The following is a 22656-nucleotide window of genomic DNA, read 5'->3' on the forward strand; positions in this document are numbered from 1 at the left end:
TTACATTTTCCATTTCCTTATCATCTCTCAAATATCTCATTTCAAGGTTGCAGCACCAACATTTCTCATGTCTTTCCTCATAACTCAGAACTTTGACACTTGGGGTCAGTATTGGGGCACTTTTCTTCTCTGTGTCCAATGATTAATGGTCTTCCTTGTGTCTCAGCGACCAGAACTACAGTCAATGACCACAACACTGTGCAGTTTGGTCACAACTTCATCTGCCTTGTATTCTACTGTTTTTTTCTACGTTGTTCAACATATATTGCTTCTTGCCAGGCCATGGTGCTTGTCTTTTTTGAGGAAGTGACATTCCAAATGGACATTGGAAAGCCTCATGATACAATATATGTAAAATGATAAAGGTAAATAATGAACTGAGAGCGCGCGCGAGAAAAAAGCAGGTACGGGTTAGGAATTATGTCAGGCTGGGGAGATGTATTGAGTGGCATGCCCCAGGGATTCAAAGCTGGGACCCCTATGGTTTCTGAACTGCATAAATGATCTGGATTCAGAAAAAATGTAAATATGTTAAAATTTACAGATGATACTAAATGCTGTCGGAGGCAGTGAGGGGAGGGAGAGGGGAAGAGGAAGTAGACTCTGTCAGAGCAGTGGAGGAATTATAGAAGAGCAAATACAATATTTGCAAGTGGACAGAACTACAACAGATAAAATTCAATACAGATAAATACAATTATTGATCCAGCTAGGGACGAGGCTGAGATAGACTCAACATTGACCATGTTCAGTCATTGCTGAACAGCAATTAACAGAGCAAAAAATGAATGACAGGCTATATTGCCAAATGAGCAGACTGCAAATCTGAGGCCATCAAAAGAAATTGAGAAGGATGTCAAGGCCTTAGCAAGGGTGCAAAGGAGATTTACCAGAATGGTACCAGGGATGAGACATTTCAGTGTTGTAATGCACTGCCTGAAAGGGTGGTGAAAACAGATTCAATAGTAACTTTCAAAAGGAAAAGAATTGCAGAGCTATGGGGAAAGAACAGGAGTGGGACTAATTGGATAGCTCTTTTAAAGAGGCTGCATGGCTTCCTTCTGTGCTGTATGATCCTGAGTCACAGTTCAAAGTTCTTGACCTTCGAGACTCAAGGATAGGGTTTCTGCAGAGAAGCAGTAATTGCGTAGCATAAAGCTATCTTTTACACATATTCCTATCTGTCCTCTTCACATCTGTTAAAATATACAAGTGTATACTATTGGCATTCTAATAAGTGTTTTCAAATTTTACATTTTTGCAATCGATTAAACAGATTTTAATTATTGTTTGCTGCCGTCACCACAGAGCAAGGTTAGAAAGTTAAATATTCCTTTTGTACAGCTGTTTATTTGTGACTTTCTCCAAAATCCATTACATTTGCAACCATCACCAAGAATTGGCAACGGAAACAAACAATTCATTGTCAGGAATCAAGACACACAAACACTAATTATACAGCATTAGCAAGTTGAAGGAGAGTCCCACAACGACACTCACTGGCAGTTCTCAATTCCCCTGTTTGTTAATCATGTTTCACCAGTCCAGTCTCCATTTGCTAATTAGGAACCAGCCAAAAAGTGAACAGAAGTCTTGTGCAAATGAATGACTCCTGTTTACAGGAACCACACCTTGGCCCCGAGTTTAAGAAAGGTGGATGGGCATTCATCCTACTTTGATTAAGGACAGGCTGGAAACAGACTTTTTGCCTGATAAATGTTAATTCTGAACATTCTGTTGTGGCAACCTACGACAATTATATCTTTATAAAATGAGCCATGCTTCAAGGATAGACGGTCATATTTATAATTTAAAAATAAAAAAAAAATTACCTTGATCTGCAGACCCTTGAACATCTTGGGCTTATCACCTCTGACAAAAGCTGGAAAAGAATTTAAAAAAAATTAGCATAGCATTCAGTGAACTTTGTCTACAAAATGCTTTTTTGCCCAGGTCAGTTTACCATATTATACAAAATCACAATATCTAATTACAGGGGTGACTTCCGAAATCCGGATATTTTGGAACGTCTTTGCCTGGGCAGATGTAGGTAGAGGAGGGGAGGGGGAGGCTGAAGGTAGGTCGGGCGGCCGCGGTGGGGGAAGTCCGGATTTCAGAACATTTTCCGGATGACCCCACCACAGATTGGCCCGGTGTCCGGATTCCGGAACATTCTGAATTTCGGACGCTCAACCTGTATCTTATTGCCCTACCTCTTTGATCAAGCTTTTGGTCACCTGCCCTAATTTCTCTTTATGCGGCTCGGTGTCAAATTTTAAAATCTCATAATACTCCTATGAAGTGCCTTGAGATGTTTCACGATGTTAAAGGCGCTATATAAATACAAGTTGTTGTTGTCAGTAACATATTGTTCCATCTGTAAGACAAAGGTCCTCCCCACCAGCCTGTCCTCATCGCACAGCGCTGCCCCCCCAGTCATCAAGATCCACAGCGCGGCCCTGGACACCGTGGACCACTTCCCATATCTCGGGAGTCTCCTATCAACAAGAGCAGGCATCGATGACAAAATCCAACACTGCCTCTAGTGCGCCAGTGCAGCCTTCGGCCGCCTGAGGAAAAGAGTGTTTGAAGTCCAGGCCCTCAAAACTGCCACCAAGCTCATGGTCTACAGGGCTGTAGTAATACCTGCCCTCTTGTATGGCTCAGAGACATGGAACATGTACAGGAGACACCTCAAGTTGCTGGAGAAATATCACCAACGATGTCTCTGCAAGATCCTACAAATCCTCTGGGAGGACAGGCGCACCAACATCAGCGTCCTCATTCAGGCTAACATCCCCAGCACTGAAGCACTGACCACACTCGTTCAGCTCCGCTGGGCAGGCCACAGAGTCCGCATGCCAGACACGAGACTCCCAAAGCAAGTGTTCTACTCGGAGCTCCTTCATGGCAAACGAGCCAAAGGTGGCCAGCAGAAACGCTACGACGACACTCTCAAAGCCTCCCTGATAAAGTGCAACATTCCCCGACACCTGGAAGTCCCTGGCCCAAGACCACCCTATGTGGAGGAAGTGCATCCGAGAGGGCGCTGAGCACCGCGAGTCTCAACGCCGAGAGCATGCAGAAATCGTGCAGACAGCGGAAAGAGCATGTGGCAAACCAGTCCCACCCACCCCTCCCCTCAACGACTATCTGTCCCACCCGTGACAGAGTCTGTGGTTCTCGTATTGGACTGTTCAGCCACCAAAGAACTCACTTCAGGAGTGGAAGAGAGTCTTCCTCGATTCCGAGGGACTGCCGATGATGATTGTTGCATCTAACTTGTTGCTTTAAATAGCATACACCAGTAACTACACAATACCATTCATTCCAGATTAAAGTATTGGGGCCATTTTTTTTTCTCTACTGCACAAAATGCAGTAGTGTTGCAATATCATTCAATTGTGACAATCTAATTAATGTGTGGATGGTTTAGGTCGCTTGCAGAATGCAAGAAGGTCATTCAGCCCATCGAGCTTGTTCCACCATTCAATAAGATCATGGCTGATCTCTATCTTACCACTTGACTGGCTTGGCTCCATATTCTTTAATACCCTTACCTAACAAAAATCTATCAATCTCAGATTTGAAATTATTAATTGAGCGAGCACCTACTGCTTTTTGAGAGAGAGTCGCCCAGACTTCTACCACAGCAAATCTTTCCAAGCATACATTATTGTGCTAAATGTTGCAATTTCTTTAAAGTATGATCAAGGGAAATTGAGTTTTCCTCCCAAATTAATGGAATCATTCTCCCATTTCCAAGACAAAATTTTAATCACTATAGATTACCCCACATCCTTCAGGCTGGTCATTTCCCAATTCTAATGTCTCCACGCTAATAAATGTGCAGCATTTGGAAACTTGACAGTAGATAACGTTACTGACATAATACTTTTGCTTAAACACAGATAGTAACAACATACTCAAGGAGTAGATTTTCTTCATAACATAGGATTACATTTTAACTTGTTTTCACTGTACATATACTTCAGACATGAAAGCGACTCAAAGTAACGGCAAAGACATACCAAAATAATACACCATGAACAAAGAACTCTTCCCTTAGGCAGTCCCTCGGAATCAAGGAAGACTTGCTTCCACACTAAAGATGAGTTCTCAGGTGACTGAAGAGTCCAATGCGGGACCTACAGTCCCTGTCACAGGTGGGGTAGATAGTAGTTGGAGGAACGGGAAGTTGGGGTGCCTGGATTGCCGCACACTCCTTCCGCGGTCGACGCTTGGCTTCAAGCTTGCTCTCGGCGAAGATACTCAAGGTGTTCAGCGCCTTCCTGGATACTTTTCTCCACTTTGGGTGGGGGGCGGGGGTCTTGGGCCAGGAATTCCCAGGTATCAATGGGGATGTTACACTTTTTCAAGGAGGCTTTGAGGGTGTCCTTGAAGCGTGACCTCTACCCACCTGGGGCTCACTTGCTGTGTAGGAGTTCCGAGTAGAGCGCTTGTTTTAAGAGTCTCGTGTTGGGCATGCAGACGATGTGGCCCATCCAGCGGAGCTGATCGAGTGCGGTCAATGCTTCGATGCTGGGGATGTTGGCCTGAGCGAGAACACAGACGTTGGTGCACCTATTCTGCCAATGGATTTACAGGATCTTCCGGAGACAGCGTTGGTGGTACTTCCCCAGTGCTTTGAGGTGCCTGCTGTACATAGTCCATGTCTCTGAGCCATACAGGAGGGCGGATATCACTACTGCTCTGTAGACCATGAGCTTGGTGCCGGGTTTGAGCTCCTGGTCTTTAAACACTATTCCGCAGGCGACCGAAAATTGTACTGATATACTGAAGGCGATGTTGGACCTCGTCGTCGATGTCTGCCCTTGTTGAAAGTATGCTCCCGAGGTATGGAAAATGGTGTCCAAGGCCTCATGGATTTTGATAATGCCTTGGTGAAGGTGTTGACGATGGCTTGGAGGAGTTCGACCTCCGAGTGTGCGTAAACGCAAGCGTTTTCTGCGTACTGTAATTCAACGATGGAAGAGGGGACGTTGTTGGGTCTGGCCTGGAGGTAGCAGAGGTTGAACAGTTTTCAATTTGTCCTGTAATTTAGCTCCACTCTAGCAGGGAGCTTGCTGAAGGTGAGATGGAGCATTGTAGCAAGGAAGATCGAGAAGAGCGTTGGTACGATGACACAGTCTTGCTTGACCCTGGTCCGAACGTGGAATGGGTCTGTGGTGGATCTGTTGGTCATCGTGGAGCAGGCGGAGCATGGTGCCAAACTTTGGAGGGCGGCTGAATCAGAGGAGGACGCTCCATAATTCTTCACGTTGACCGTGTCGAAGGCTATTGTGAGGTCAAAGAATTCCATTTCTCTTGTATCTGCCGCGCGGCGAAGATCATGTCCGTTGTACCGGTTAGTGGGCGGAATCCGCATTGCGACTCTGGGAGGAGCTCTTCAGCCACAGGCAGTAGGCGAATGAGGATTCTTGATGACTTTCCCGGTGGTCGCCAGCAGGGAGACTCCTCTGTAGTTACTGCAGTCGGACTGGTCACCTTTCTTGAAGATGGTCACGATTACAGCGTCCGAGATCTCCTGGCACGATCTCCTCCTTCCAGATAAGAAAGATGGGGTCATGAATCTGCGTCAGTAGTGCTACTTCACCATGTTTTAGAGCTTCAGCGGGGATTCCATCTGCTCCTGATGTCTTGTTGTTCTTCACTTGTCGGATGGCCTTTTCAACCTTGTGCCGGGCTGAGGTTGTGCCGAGATGGTGACGGGTGGCATGCTGCAGGATGGAGTCGAGGACACTCGCGTCGAAGACAGAGTCTCGGTGAACACCATGAACAAAGAACTATTTGCCTGTTCTACCACCTCCTACTTCATAGAACAGATTCGGCAATGACCAAGATAAAATTCAACACCTGATCCTCAAAAGAAAGGAATTTTCAGCTACAACTGACAAGATTCAGAGTCAGAATCTTCTTCATTGCCTGCTCCTGAATATGGTGGACATAACACTTCCAGAATCACAATGTAGCATTAGAGCTAGCTGAGCGACCACGGACATGATCTCTTAGTGCAGGCAGCAAAATCAATACCTCTATATGGCATTTGTTGACTTAACCAAAGCTTTCGACATAGTCAGCCAGCCTGGCTACTAGAGAATTATGAGGAAATCGGGTTGTTCAAAGAAGTTCTTGTCGGTTTCGAAACAGCGCCATGATGGGAATATGCGGAGGATGCGTATTGATGGTACACTCTGCAAACGGTTCTCGGTTTCAAATGGCTTGAAGCTAGACTGTGTACTAGGCTCTGCTCTATTCACACTTATATGTGGTTAAGCTGGATGATGCAAGAGGAGTTGAGATACAAATCCGCATACTGTAGTAATTATTCGATCTATTGAGACTGTGAGCATCGATTAAAGTCTCCAAACAAGTTATACAGACAGAACGTCAGAAATCCGGAGTTCTAAAAACCGGAATTGTCCGAAAACCGGACATTGTGCAGATTGCAAGAATCGTTGTCCGGAATCAGGAAATATTTCCCGCAAATCGGACTTTTAAGCTGTACATACCTTTCTCCAAGCATGAATCCAAAAGAATACGCAGCTCGGCACTGCCTTGAGGTTGCCAGATTCGGGCCATCGGATGTAATGCTCCGAAATCCGGAAAGCCCTGAAAGTCAGCCCAAGGGTTTCCGGATTCGGGACGTCGGATTTTCTTCTCTGAAATCCGGAAATACCCGAAACTCAGCTCAGGGATTTCCGGATTCGGAACGTCAGATTTCTTCTCCGAAATCCGGAAATACCTAAAACTCTGCCCAAGGGTTTCCAGATTTGGAACGTCTGATTTCTTTTCAAAAATCTGGAAAAAACGAAACCGGAACGGCCGCGGTCGAAGTTTTCGGTTTCGGGACGTTATACCAGTACAAGAAATTTTGTAAGCTTATGACTGCACCGTTGCACATTCCGAAGAGGATCTTCAGCTAATAATTGTTAGATTTGCAGCTTCCGCTAGTAGCTACAGGCTTACTATTAGTCTGAAGAAGATTGAAGTAATGCATCAACCAGCTCCCAGAATGCCCGTTAGGCCATCGATCACTAATGACAAAACTCAATTGAATGTGGTCAGTTCACCCACCTTAAAAGTGTACTATCTGAAGATGGAATGATCGATAGGGAAGTAATGGCTCGCATACAGAGATCAGACTTGCCCTTTGAAAGACTGCCCAAGCATGCTTGGAATCAGCATGTCATGAAGGCTGCCACTAAATTGAAGGTTGTTCTGATCAATCTCCTGTATGAATGTGAAACATGGACACTGCATAGAAGGCACACCCAACAGCTAGAAAGATTTCACAAAGATACCTTTGCACCTTACTTTGTATTTGGTGGCAGGACAAGATCACTAACAACAAAGCACTGGAATGTGCGGACACCATCAGCATTGAGGCAATGGTAATCAATGCTCAGCTCAATTGGGCTGGAAGTGTTAGGATGGACAAAGTATGATATGAGGAATACTTGCACAACATCTCAAGACAAAAGCTTATAATACTGTTATATATGTGGGCATGTATTTACTCTGTACAGCCACCAGAGGGCTCATTCCCGGGGGTCCCAAAATCCTTGGGAGCACAGGTATTTAAGGAGGCTTCACAGGTTGGAGAGGCACTCTGGAGACCTGCAATAAAAGACTACGGTCACACTTTACTTTGAGCTCAGTTTGACTCTTTCTCCATACACAACAAATACTTTGCTACTAAAAAGGGACTGAATCAATCCAGAAACAAAAAATTAACAAAAGAAACGGAGTTTAATTTACAATTTTTTTCTTAAAAGATAAGATTAGTTATTTGAAGTTCTCACAAACAAACCAACCCAAATTTGATCTGTATGTATGTTTTTCCACATTATTTGGATGGCTTCCTGGAATGCTGATGTTATGGCATGGTCACAATTCACAAACTCAAGTATCCTTTTACTGCAGATAAAATAGTTTGAAGGCAACAAAGATAAAAATTGATTAATATGATGTAGTGGGGAAAAAAAAAAGGCTTCAAGGTCAGTTACAAAAGCCAACAATGTAATCCCCATTATGTTAACATCCTCACACCACTCATACACCATTGTTCCGATTCTGTGTGCACGCTACAGGAAACAATAACTTAGTATCTGATAACTACCACTGAAATCAAATCACAATTAAAATGCAAGCTGAAAGAATCACTGGTGGCAGAGTTGCAGTTCGATACAGCCTAAAAATACCACTTCAGAAGCTGTGGTTTTCTTTGTTTGACCTTCAGATGATCGCACTTTCCCTCAGTATAAACAAGTCAGGCATTTGGTCCAAATAAGATCAGAGTTTAGCCCGAGAATATCTGCACTGCACCTTAAACACGGAAAAAGGTTACCAAAAAAGTCTTGCCTACTCTCTATCCTACATCGCTTGCATTCTATTTTATATCCATGTCCCCTCATTCCAAAACCCTCAACCACAGGAAATGACTGGTGTTTAACTGCTCTGCCCATCTCTTTATTATATTAAACACCTATCAAAATCACTCATTAATCTCTTCCGTTCTAACAAAAACATCCCGAGTTTTCCAACACTCATGATTTCGGGTGGGGTGGAGTATATATGTTGTGATGGACCAGATGGTCTTTACTTGTCTGTCATTTTTTGTAACTCCCTTTGTAATTGCACTTCCTTATATATATCAGACAGAATCCTAGTAAATCTGTGCTGTACGTTCTATTGCCCAACATCCTTCCTCTTCTGTGGAGCCCAAAACAGTACACAAGCTCTTCAACTGTGGTCTGACTCAGGTTTTTATATTAATTCATCATCACATCTTGATTTTTATATTCTACATCTCTAAGCATTAAAACTAGTTTTTAGATTCGGTCCCGAACCCTCAAAATCATCTGCTCTATCAAATCACCCAGGCTTCCGCCAAACCATAAATATCTCCAAGAAAAGAAAATGTACGACATCACATTTGCTGACACTAAATTCCTTCTAACCACTTTTTTTGCCCATTCCACCATCTGTTCAATATCCCCATGCAATTTCTTTTGGTCCTCAGAATTATTTACTATGGCTCCTATTTAGTATAATCTGTAAATTTGAACACAACTCTCGCCCTGCATCAAAATCACTGATGTACACAGGGAACAGAAGTAATCTCGGAGCAGAACCCTGTGGGACACGGCTACTCATTTCCAACCTCTCAGAAACCACCCTTAACTTCTACTGCACATTTCCTCCCTTCTAAACAGTTGTAAAAGTTCAATTCGCTACCCTTCTCACAATTCCACACTCCTTAATCTTCTCCAATAGTGTCCTGTGGTACATTGTCAAAGGCTCTCAAAGGCCCCCTGCACCACAACTACTGCACTTTCTCCATCTACCCGATAGGAACATAGCAACTGCTAGACAAAACAAGATCGAGGTCCATCTAGTCCATCTTCTACCATCATGGGAGCTGCGTGATACAATGGTAATGGAGGTATTGACTAAACACAGCTATTAATTTAATAGTTTACAACAAACCCAGGCATGACATGGGGAAAATTGTGGTGGTGGAAAACATTAAGAACATTCTATCAGGACAAATCTCTGCCCACTTCAAAAACCTACTTTAATACCCACTTTTCAACTGCATTTTCAGCCATCTTGCTCAAAGAGTTGGGAATGGAAAGTGCTTGATTTTAGGACTTGGGTTTGTGTTACCAACTGTTGCGATGGAGAGCATGTCTTTCTTTTTTTAAATCTATGTTTAGCCACTCTGATTCTTAATGCTGTCCATTAAATGAGGAAGAAAGGAAGGCAGGAACTTGAATTTGTATGTAGCGTCTTTCATGTCTTTATTATACCCCAAAGTGCATCACAACCAATGAATTATGTTTAAAGTTCAGTCACTGTGTTAGCCAATTTACACACAGCAAGGTGCCACAAATAGCAACAAGAGGAATAATCAATTTTGGCAGTATTGGTGGCAGGATGAATGTTGCCTTGGACATTAGGAGAATCGTCAGCCTAGATTTCTCTGCTCAGGTCCTGGAGTGGGGCTTCAACCCACAATCTTCCAACTCGAGAGGCGAAACTGCCACCGGACCAATAAAGAATTTCTGTCCAACAAAGTTGAAATTATACATACTGTTGATCTTTAGTTAGCAAGATCCAGTGATGTTCTGTTGAAGGTGCATACTAAAATTAAAGATAATTATTGTTCAGAAATATATACAATATGTGGATTTATTCACTTACCCTGGACTTGGGGGAACCTTCCCAATTTTCATCCACATACTTCAAGGATAGCTCCAGCATACAGCTGATGGGAAAACAAAGCAGTAGGCATCAAAAAAACAACACATTAATAAAGGCATCAAGCCTCTGTTAATCAGGATGATAAACTTAAAATTGTGCAAATATTTTAATCACTTCATAATTTGTATTATTCAGAATGGTATCAGTTTACAAGTCATTCTTTAAGAATGCAATTACGGCAATTTCACACCAGTAAGCTGTAACAGCAGTGTTTCATAGTGGAAGTAAGCCTGGCTCCCTTGTCAAATGGCACTGTAGATCTACGATTCCACTATTGGGATAACAGAGTCAGTCTTGGGAACACAGATGGAGAGAACTGTTCCAGCAACTTTTCTCAGAGGCTCTGTATAAAATAAGATCCCAGTGTGCCCAACTAACCAGTCCAAATGCAAAAGCAGGAGAGCAGTAAGTGGACATTGAGCTCCTAAAACTGGATGAAGTACTGAAAAATATGAAAGGCTTTTACAGAGATATCTTTTTTGTCAAAAGGCACAGAAGCGTTATTTAGATTCAAGGCAAGAAACTTCAGCAACTGATCAAAGACATAATCTGAACTATCGAAGCCGACAGCACACCACAAAGCCCTTTTATTTAGCTTATGGCTAGCTGCTGCTGTCTGCTCACATGTAAAGAAATGGAAAAACAAAAGTTCAGAATTTATGACGGGATGGGGGTGGAATGCTACATTTTTAAGTAAAACGTATTTTTCCATTGATTGCTTAGATCTTTGGACTCGGTACCTGCAGCTTTCACTGTATGTCAGGGATGGCCTGTGGGCTTTTATGCAACTCATGAGCTCTGGCTAGCTTATTCAGATTCCAGGCAACGCTTGCTTAAATTTATTTTGCGCCAGTTTGTCACATCGGAGTTTCGTGGGCTTAGAGGTTTGGCAAGGGCCATCTACAGCTGTTGCCTTATTGGATAGATCTTCAATCAGATCACAAAGCTTGAGAAACATGCAAATTAATGTGACCAATGAATTTGGTGCTTATGCACCTAAATGGTCCACAAACGATAGAGAGTAGACTCCAGCTTCGTAACTCAAACAGATTCGTCATAACCATGATGATCTGCAGATTTTCTGAGATGCAATTCTGAAAGTGCAGATGAATGTGTCACATGCACCTTTGAAGAATGCAATCTATGATAAGGCAATATGAATATGGAACTCTTGTCCTGTTCCTGAAAAGAATACTGTATCATATTGATGCATTTCATCTCTGAGGAATGTAGGCCCAGGGGCATCAGATAAAGGATTTATTGTCTAGCATCCAATTATTCTGCAACATATTTTACTGCATGACCAATAGGCATTGAAATTTTTTTTTTATATGTGAAACAATAAACTTTATTTAAATACCGTCACCTGGCAATATTTTGAGCAGACAACTGTCGAGAGATGGAGGGAGAGTGGGAAAAGGATCTGTATGTTAATACCCGTATTTGGGGGTGAGGGGGGGAATGTTGGATGGGGGAAAGAGCGCGTGGCGGAAGAGAGGAAATTAGGACAGTAGCGACTAGATCGACATCTGCACAGCGGGAGCAGGGTCGAGGGTACAGCTACAATAGACTGGTGCTACAGCGACACACCAGAACATTGCTCAATCAATGAATGACCTCTAGCAATCCCACAGAAGACCGTGACAACGGAACAGACCCTTCGATAAAAAACACGAGACACCTCCTTTGGCTGCCAATGGGCATTGAATAGTAATTTCCTAGCTGCAGCTGGAAGCAATTAGATAATGTAGGTAATGTGCAACTGCATGCATTTTGTCAATTTGTTTTTTGTTTAAGTTGGTACCTCATATCCCAGTGACATCTCCCCTGCTCATCAATGACTGCGCTCCGTTATGGAGATCAACTAAGCCACTGAGCAGACAAAAATCCAATTATACCAGACAAAGAAAATTGATCTTTACAGGGATTTACATCAGACTTGATACAAAACAAACAGGGAAGAAAGCACCATGGAGTAGAACACGTAATATAACATACTAAATTGCAGACAATTCAATTCCAACAATAAAACTTTTACACTCAACTATTTGTGGTTGCCTAACAATTCATGTGTTGGCTACAAAACAAGTAGCCACTGTTCATAACTAGTCGTTCAAGCCAACGCTCTGCAAAGACCAACAAATCAGAAGTGTATTAATAATGAAATCCCGAGAATAAAAGGGCAACAATTCTTTTTAATGGGGAAATACATGAAACAAATTTCAATAAAGGGGGACTATGCTAGTTACTTAACTACAAAAGCAGCATTACAAGGACTGCAAGGTGTCCTGGTGTGTTAAGCTCAAGTTATTAGAATAGGCAAGAGAGTTGTGAAATACTGTAGTACATCTCTATGGCTGTAAAATGACAGTTAATCAGTGTTTGATGGTCATTTGTCATAGAAATGTACAGCAACATTTAAAAAAGACATTACAATTACACTATGTGCAATTAGTCACGTGCCAAAATTCTCATTAAAAATTAGCAACCAGCATCGAGCAAATGCATCATGCCTTTCCAACTAACGAGAATGAATTGTTACTTTTATACCTCCCAATTAAAGTTCAACTGTGGTAGAACAGAACATTTTTGAATTCATGCTGCGATGACACACAGCTATTCTATGTGCTTCTTATATTTGAAATACAAGTGACAAATTTAATCAGCTGCATTTCTTACTGTGCATAAGAGGGACATTTGTGGAGCTGACTGGCTGTTTAGTGTACACAGAAACAATGCACCAGTTGTGAATTCCAGTTTTAAATGTTCTTTGGGCTTTTAGCACAATGGAACAATGGCAGTACAAAGCAGCCAGCTGCTCAACTTTAACCCCAATAAATGTGGATTGTGGATAGACACTAATTTACGATGAATTTCTGAAAACACTGTTGCATTGAAAAAAATGCAGCCAATACACCTTTATATCCGTACAATACTGTTACAGTATGTAACAAATATAAATTCAATTCCAAATGTAGTGATCGGGAAAAACATGCAACGGAACTTAATGCTGCATGGAGAACTTCTGTGCAATCACGACCGATTGATGAAGGAGCTAAGGGGACACAAAGGAAGCTAAACACTGCAGATGGATAACCTTGTCCTACATCTTCACTCTTGTCCCTGTAGATTTCACCTAACTTATTTGACTGGCTGCATACAAATTCAGTGTGACCTGCGCAAGACTAATTCACAATTGCAGCTTAATGGATGCAACATTCGCACCCTTGTTGCATTTTGCTATGTTTGCTTGTTGCTATACAAAAAAGGTATAGGCTGCAAAATTATAGTTAAGATAAGATGGTGGCAAAGCCTCTGCTGGTCCACAAATCCATCCTCCTTCTGCTCTACCAGAACTACTGGAAACTGCCATCTTTTTCAGCCATGGCAAGCCTAGCGCGCAGCAATTTTGCATTGCTGGCCGACAGCGAATCTCTTCCCCGCCCCCGCCCCCCGCCCCGCCCCCCCCCTCCCCACCCCACACACACACACACCTCTTTAGACAAGAGTCTACGGCCAGAAATTAAAGAGAGAAAATAAAATTAAAAAGAAAAGATTAAAAAGAAAAGAAAAGAAATTAAAAAAAGAGAAAAGGAAGGAAAGGAGGAAAGGAAGAAAGAAAGGGAGGGAAAGAGAGAGAGCGTGTGAGCGTGAGCACGCGGAAGGAGAGAGTGAGAGAGCGTTGGGGATTGAAGGGCAGGGAGAGAGAACTCAGGGAAGATGGATCATGTTCTTCCAACCCCTTTACACTCGCAACCGATTTCTCGGAAAACTCGGTGCGTGTGTTACAAGGGTCATCGTTGGAGTGGGTGAAATGCAGAAGTCACGACACTGCCACTATTCACGTCATACCCAATAAACCTATTAACAAACTGCATACAATGCCCCATCTATGGCGGGGGGGGGGGGGGGGGGGGAGGAAAGAGATGGTCATGCACTTGTGCTGGGGCAAGGGACTTCAGCTGGGGGAGGCAGCACTTGCGCTGGGGTAAGGGACTTCGGCTGGAACTTGGTGGCTTTTGGGGCGATCTATCCTCTGTGGCGTCAAAATGGATCAAATTACAAAATGGAAAGTCGTCAAAACTTGGGCTGGGCAGTTCCAGTTACACAATCCAGAAGAACTTCAGGGTGTGGCTTATCTTCTAAGGGGACCAATCAGCAACAGGTCAAGTGATTGGAGAGCCAATCAGAGACAAGGCAGCCATTTTGGCAGTACAAATAGATGCATCCAAATTAAAATCATTTTTGAACAACTGTACAAACAGATTCCAAACCACTTAGAGCAAACACACACTAGGAAGTAGTTTAAGTGGTAGTGGTTCTGCAATATAGCTGTGGGATTAAACTGCCATCTCCACTGGTGCTTTAATTTGCATTACATGTGAGCATTAATAAATAATCTTGGGACTATTTACAGAATAAAGCTATTTATTTTAGGGTATGCAATAAATTTGGTGCAACACAGATGCCATTTTTTGGTCGAGACAATATGGACAGTTCACAGAATTATAGAATGATACAGAACAGGAGGCGGCCATTCAGCCCATTGTGTCCTCTTTGGTAGAGCTATTCAATCAATCCCATACCCCCCCGTAAATTTTTACCACTTTCAAGTATTTATCCAATTCTCTTTTGATCTGCTTCCATTACCCTTTCAGGCAGTGTATTCCAGATTACAACAACTGGGATGTGGGCATCGCTGGCAAAGCCAGCATTTATTGCCCGTCCCGAATTGCCCTTGAGAAAGCGGTGGAGAGCCATCTTCTTATACAGTTGTACTCCTTGTGGTGAAGGTAATCCCACAGTGGGATTAGGCATTCAGAGGCTGAACTCCAAGCCATCGTCAACATCTTCACCGAGGTGTATGAAAGCATGGGCCTTACACTAAACATTTTGACCCAGTGACGATGGAGGAACGACGATATATATCCTAGTCAGGATGGTGTGCAACTTGAAGGGGAACTTGCAGATGATGGTGTTTCTATGCACCTGCTGCCCTTGTCCTTGTAGATGGTAGGAGGTCATGGGTTTGGGAGGTGCTGCCGAGGAACCCATGGCGAGTTGCTGCAGTGCATCTTGTAGATGGTACATACTGCAGCCACGGTACGCCGGTGGTGCAGGGAGTGAATGTTGAAAGTGGTGGATGGGGTGACAATCAAGTGGGCTGCTTTGTCCTGGATTGTGTCGAGCCTCAAGTATTGTTGAAGCTGCAATCATCCAGACAAGTGGAGAGTATTCCATCACACTCCTGACTTGTGCCTTGTAGATGACGGAAAGGCTCTGGGGGGTCAGGTGGTGAGACACTCACCGCAGAATACCCAGCCTCTAACCTACTCATGTAGCCATGGTATTTGTGTGGCTGCTTCAGTTAAGTTTCTGGTCAATGTTGATGGTAGGGGATTTGGCGATGGTAATACCGTTGAATGTCAAGGGGAGGTGGTTAGACTCACTCTTGTTGGAGATAGTCACTGCCTGGCACTTGTATGGCACAAATGTTACTTGCCACTTATCAGCCCAAGCCTGAATGTTATCCAGGTCATCCATGGACTGCTTCATTATCTGATGAGTTGCGAATGGAACTGAACACTGCAATCATAAGTGAATAACTCCACTTCTGACCATATGATGGAGGGAAGGTCATTGATGAAGCAGCTGAAGATAGTTGGGCCTAGGACGCTGCCCTGACCAATTCCTGCAGTGATGTCCTGGTGCCGAGATGATTGATCTGAAACAACTACAACCATCTTCCTTTGTGCGAGGTATGACTCCAGCCAGTGAAGAGTTTTCCCTCGGATTCCCATTAATTTCAATTTTACTGGGGCTCCTTGATGCCACATTCAAATGCTGTCTTGATATCAAGGGCAGTCACTCTTACCTCGCCTCTGGAATTCAGCTCTTTTGCCCATGTTTGGACCACGGCTGTAATGAGATCTGGAGCTAAGTGGTCCTGGCAGAATCCAAACTGAGCATCGATGAGCACTTTGCTGATGGCGAGTAAACTGATGGGGCAGTAATCAGCCAGATTGGATTTGTCTTGCTTTTTGTGGACAGGACATACCTGAGCAATTTTCCATATTGTCAGGTAGATGCCAGTGTTGTAGCTGTACTGGAACAGCTTGGCTAGAGGCATGGCTAGTTCTGGAGCACAAGTCTTCAGCACAACAGCCAGGATGTTGTCGGGACCCATAGCCTTTGCTGTATCCAGTGCGCTCAGCTGTTTCTTGATGTCACATGGCCCCAAGTTTCCACATGATTTGCTCCTGATTTTTTAGGAGCAACTGATAGAGAACGGACTATCTTAGAAATTGCAATTCTCCACATTTTTTTTTTTGCAGTTCTAGTCAGTTAGAACAGTTTCACTTTGGAACAGAATTTTTTCTTCAAAAGGTGGCGTGTCCGGCCACTGACGCCTGATTTCAAAGTTTCCACAGTGAAAAATTACTCCAAACTAACTTAGAATGGAGCAACTGAAGATTTTTGTAGGACTGAAAAAACCTTGTCTACACATTAAATAAATCAGGCGCAGGTTACAAATTAGGCGTCCAGAACGAGGTGGGGGGGGGGGGGGGGGGGGGGGGAAGGGAAGTCATTAAATTCTACAATAAATCCTTATTTATACTTATACAAATAAATCCAACCTGAATAAACATTTTCAAGCAAAGAAAAGATTAAATAAACCATCTTCCTACTTGTGTGAAAGTGCTTCAGGCAGGTTCAGTCAGCTTAGCGGTGTGGCGTCGTTCCCGCGAACGGGAGGGAGTGAGGGCCCGACCGACTGCAGCAGGGGGGAGGCAGGGAGGAGGAGGCAGCTGTTCCCGACGGCTTGGGGGGGTGGGGGGGGGGGGGGTGGGTGAGGAGGAGGCAGTGAGAAGACTGCGAGAAGGCTGCAGGACGCCTCAGAAGTTGAGGCAGCCATTCCCAACGGCGGTGGGGGGGGGGGGGGGAAGAAAAGGCCGTCAGGAAACGGCTGCCTCAACTTCTGAAGCTTCCTGCAGCCTTCTCACTGCTGCAAGAAGCCTCAGTGCTGATCATGGAAGGGCAATGTGCTTTTATTAAAAAATGTTCAAAAATTAAACAGCTGCAAAGAACTACAAAAATGGGCGAGTGCCAATGTTTTCCATCACACTGCGCGTGCGCGAATGCTCCAACGCGCAGCATTGCCGGCACGAAAAAAACTAATTTAAATGGTACCCGCCCCCCCCCACTTACAAAATCGGCGCGAGTGGTAGGCTCCGCCCCCTGGGCGCCGTGCCAAGCTGCCATGGAGCTGCAGGGCGCTCCAGAATCGCCCGTTTTTTTTTCAGGCGCCGTTTTCGTCGCGAAAAACGAGCGCCCAGCTCGGAGGGGCGCCCGTTTTGTAGCGTGTGGAAACTTGGGGCCATGGAGTGAATCGGAGTGAATTGAATTGGCTGAAGTCTGGCTTCTGTGATGTTAGAGACCTTGGGAGAAGGCCGATATGGATCGTCCACTCAGTACTTCTGGCTGAAGAAGGTTGTAAATGCATCAGCCTAGTCTTTTGCACTCGCATGTTGGGCATCGTCAAAAATTGAAGATGAGAATATTCATGGAGCCTCCTCCTCCCGTTAATTGTTTTAATTGTCCACCAGCATTCACGACTGGATGCGGCAGGACTAGGGGGATGGATACTGTTCACTGCAGCTGAGAGCATGAGTCCCGAAGGCTGTCTTACCTGCCAGGGTTAAGGACATCTCCTCTGGGCTGGAGAGAAATTTGGAGTGGGAAGATTCAATTGGAGGGGGAAGATTCAATTGTTGTGGTCCACGTGGATACCAATGACATAGGTAGAACAAAGAAAGAGGTTCTGCTGAGGGAGTATGAGCAGCTAGGGGCTAAATTAAAAACAACAAAGTTAATAATCTCTGGATTACTACCTGAGCCACGAGCAAATTTGCATAAGGTAAATAAGATCAGAAAGATGAACACGTGGCTCAAAGACTGGTGTGGAAGAAACGGCTTTCGTATCATGGGGCACTGGCACCGGTATTGGGGTAAGAGGGAGCTGTTCCTTTGGGATGGGCTTCTTCACTTCAACTATGCTGAGACTAGTGTCCTGGCGAATCGAATAACTTATGGCTGCAGAGAGGGCTTTGAACGGATTAGTGGGGCTGGGGGAGGGGAAGAGGGTTCAGGTGAGCGGAAAATTAAAAAAGTCAAAGAATAATGAGAAGGCAATAGAGCAGGGTAGCACTGGGGGAAATGATAACCAGAGTGTGACAGGCATGGACAGAATGTATAAAAATAAGAGGGCATCAGAAAGTGGGGTCAAAGCAGGGAAACCTGGTAAAAACACAAAATTAAAAGTTCTTTATCTGAATGCATGCAGCATTCATAAGATCGATGAGTTGACAGCACAAATAGATATAAATGGGTATGATCTGATAGCCATTACAGAAACATGGTTTCAGAGTGACCAAAGCTGGGAACTGAATATTCAGGGGTATGAGACAATTCGGAAGGATCGACAGAAAGGAAAAGGAGGTGGAGTAGCTTTGTTAATAAAGGATGAGATCAGTGCAGTAGTGAGAAATTATATTGGCTCAGAAGACTAAGATGTAGAATCAGTTTGGGTGGAGATAAGAATTAATAAGAGGAAAAAGTCACTAGTAAACGTAGTTTATAGACCCCTTAACAGTAAGCTAGACTGTTGCACGAAGTACAAATCAAGAAATAATGGAGGCTTATAAGAAAGGAGCAGCAATAATCATGGGCTGTTGTGCTGAAGACTTGTGCTCCAGAGCTAGCCATGCCTCTAGCCAAGCTGTTCCAGTGCAGCTACAACACTGGCATCTATCCAACTGTGTGGAAAATTGCCCAGGTATGTTCTGTCCACAAAAAGCAGGATAAATCTAATCTGGTCATTTACTGCCAGAGCTGAATTCCAGAGGTGAGAGGAGAGCGACTGCCCTTGACATCAAGGCAGCATTTGACCAAATGTGGCATCAAGGAGCCCTAGTAAAATTGAAATCAATGGGAATCAGGGGAAAAATTCTCCACTGGATGGTGTCATATCTAGCACAAAGGAAGATGGTTGTGGTTGTTGGAGGCCAATCACCTCAACACCAGGACATCATTGCAGGAGTTGCTCAGGGCAATGTCTGAAGCCCAACCATCTTCAGTTGCTCCATCAATGACTTTCCCTCCATCATGTCAGAAGTGGGAATGCTCGCTGATGATTGCACAGTGTTCAGTTCCAGTCGCAACTCCACAGATAATGAAGCTGTCTGTGCCCACATGCAAGACCTAGACAATATTCAGACATGAGCAGATAAGTGGCAAGTAACACACATGCCACACAAGAGTCAGCCAATGACCATCTCCAACAAGAGAGTCTAACCACCGTCCCTTAATATTCAGTGGCATTACCATTGTTGAATGCCCTATCGACATCCTGGGGGGGGGGGGGGCGGGTGTGTGTCATGATCTTATTGAATGGCAGGGCAGCCGACTCCTACTTCTTATGTTATGAAGGCTTCCCATTGTTCAATTACAGTTTCATCTACATATTATAGAAACATAGAAATTTACAGTGCAGAAGGAGGTGTGGAAATGTATTTTTATAAGCTGCATTACACTGTTTTTGTACCCTTTTTGACATAAAACAAAATGGAGTCCTGGTCCTTCCAGAAACTTCTGCAACAGACAGTCTGTTTGCATAACAAATGTTAACCCTGACTGGAACTGCTGAGGACTGATTAATAGCTACCAAACATTAAACTGTCTTGCTGAGATAAGTACCATCCATGGTGCTCCCCTGTATTACCAATACACCCCCTATGAGATACTCAAACTACCAGCCATTATCTCTTGTATAGAGCTCATCCATGTTATGCAAAAAGATAAGTACCCAATCAACCACTATGGGAATCATGGGCCAAATAACTGACCAGGAAACTGGACAATCCTGACACAATGCAAGGCCGGTAATAGCACATTATCACACCCTAATCGAGTAATGGCTGACTGGCCCACTAATAACCCTGACAAAGGAGACATTTGGAAACCATGTCAAGACAAGGATGTGGTAATTAACTCTATCTGTATTCACTGACTGCAAAGACAGAGCCAATACACAGGATGGGACCATAACTTGTTTTTTTTACTGTATAAATACCTCGTGAAACTGTACCATATTGGAGGTCTTCACTTAGCCTTTGACTGAGTGAGACTCTTCCCTTGCTGCAAGTAAAAATTAAAAGAACATCTGCCGGAGCTGAAGGTGTCAGAGTCGTATATTGTGAGTCGAGATTTCGACAGAGGCCATTTCGGCCAGTCATGTCCGCGCTGGCCAACAAAGAGCCACACGGCCCTCGGTCAGCAGCCCTGAAGGTTACATATAAACCTATGAACAATGGCAGAAAGGTAAAGAGCACCGAGACCAACAAGTCCGCCCCACACAATTGCAACACCCCTTGCACCGAAACATTCTACACTCCACCCCAACCGGAGCCAATGTAACCCTACCTTTTAAAAAAGGAGGGAGAGAAAACTGGGAATTATAGACCGGTCAGCCCGACATCTGTAGTGGGTAAAATGATGGAATCAATTATTAAGGATGTCATAGCAGCACATTTGGAAAATGGTGACATGATAGGTCCAAGTCAGCATGGATTTGTGAAAGGGAAATCATGCTTGACAAATCTTCTGGAATTTTTTGAGGATGTTTCCAGTAGGGTGGACAAGGGAGAACAAGTTGATGTGGTGTATTTGGACTTTCAGAAGGCTTTCGACAAGGTCCTACACAAGAGATTAATGTGTAAAGTTAAAGCACATGGGATTGGGGGTAGTGTGCTGACATGGATTGAGAACTGGTTGGCAGACAGGAAGCAAAGAGTAGGAGTAAATGGGTACTTTTCAGAATGGCAGGCAGTGACTAGTGGGGTACCGCAAGGTTCTGTGCTGGGGCCCCAGCTGTTTACATTGTACATTAAGGATTTAGACGAGGGGATTAAATTTGCGGATGACACTAAGTTGGGTGGCAGTGTGAGCTGCGAGGAGGATGCTATGAGGCTGCAGAGTGACTTGGATAGGTTAGGTGAGTGGGCAAATGCATGGCAGATGAAGTACAATGTGGATAAATGTGAGGTTATGCACTTTGGTGGTAAAAACAGAGAGACAGACTATTATCTGAATGGTGACAGATTATGAAAAGGGGAGGTGCAACGAGACCTGGGTGTCATGGTACATCAGTCATTGAAGGTTGGCATACAGGTGCAGCAGGCGGTTAAGAAAGCAAATGGCATGTTGGCCTTCATAGCGAGGGGATTTGAGTACAGGGGCAGGGAGGTGTTACTACAGTTGTACAGGGCCTTGGTGAGGCCACACCTGGAGTACTGTGTACAGTTTTGGTCTCCTAACTTGAGGAAAGACGTTCTTGCTATTGAGGGAGTGCAGCGAAGGTTCACCAGACAGATTCCCGGGATGGTGGGACTGACATATCAAGAAAGACTGGATCAACTGGGCTTGTATTCACTGGAGTTCAGAAGAATGAGAGGGGATCTCATAGAAACGTTTCAAATTCTGATGGGGTTAGACAGGTTAGATGCAGGAAGAATGTTCCCAATGTTGGGGAAGTCCAGAACCAGGGGTCACAGTCTAAGGATAAGGGGTAAGCCATTTAGGACCGAGATGAGGAGAAACTTCTTCACCCAGAGAGTGGTGAACCTGTGGAATTCTCTACCACAGAAAGTTGTTGAGGCCAATTCACCAAATATATTCAAAAAGGAGTTAGATGAAGTCCTTACTACTAGGGGGATCAAGGGGTATGGTGAGAAAGCAGGAGTGGGGTACTGTAGTTGCATGTTCAGCCATGAACTCATTGAATGGCGGTGCAGGCTCAAAGGGCCGAATGGCCTACTCTTGCACCTATTTTCTATGTTTCTATGTGATCTCCTGGGAGAGGCAAAAACCAGATAAAAACCCAGGCCAATTGGGGAAAAAAAAAATCTGGGAAAATTCCTCTCCAACCCATCCAGGCGATCGAAACTAGTCCAGATCATCACTCTGGCCGTATCAGATTCCCTGCAGTACTTACCATCGTATCTGCGCCAACCAAGAGGTTATCCAGTCTAATCCCAAACACCAGCTCTAGGTTTGTAACCCTGCAGGTTATGACACTTTAAGTGCCTAACCAAGCAATTTTTAAAAGTGGTGAGGGTTTCAGCATCTACCATCCTTCCAGGAAGTGACTTCCAGACCCCCGCAACCCTCTGCGTGAAGAAGCCTCCCCTCAAATCCCCTTGAAACCTTCCACCAACCACCTTAAAACTAAGCCCCCTTGTAATTGACCTCACCACCAAGGAAAATAGGCCCTTGTTATATCCAAGCCCCTCAAAATTTTGTACACCT

The 22656-nt window shown here is 44.2% G+C and overlaps 1 protein-coding gene across 1 annotated transcript in view; it reads right to left on the minus strand.

Moving 5' to 3' along the window:
* The window catches only part of selenof (selenoprotein F), an 86152-nt gene that overhangs the window by 9341 nt on the left and 54155 nt on the right, over positions 1 to 22656 (minus strand). The window contains exons 3-4 of the mRNA XM_070885999.1: positions 10231 to 10294; positions 1833 to 1882 (exon numbers count right to left, since the gene is read on the minus strand). Of these exons, the coding sequence (XP_070742100.1) occupies positions 1833 to 1882; positions 10231 to 10294 (114 nt within the window). The remainder of the gene's footprint in view (positions 1 to 1832; positions 1883 to 10230; positions 10295 to 22656) is intronic.

This window comes from Pristiophorus japonicus, chromosome 8 (genome assembly GCF_044704955.1).
Source record: "Pristiophorus japonicus isolate sPriJap1 chromosome 8, sPriJap1.hap1, whole genome shotgun sequence".
NCBI lineage: Eukaryota > Metazoa > Chordata > Chondrichthyes > Pristiophoridae > Pristiophorus > Pristiophorus japonicus.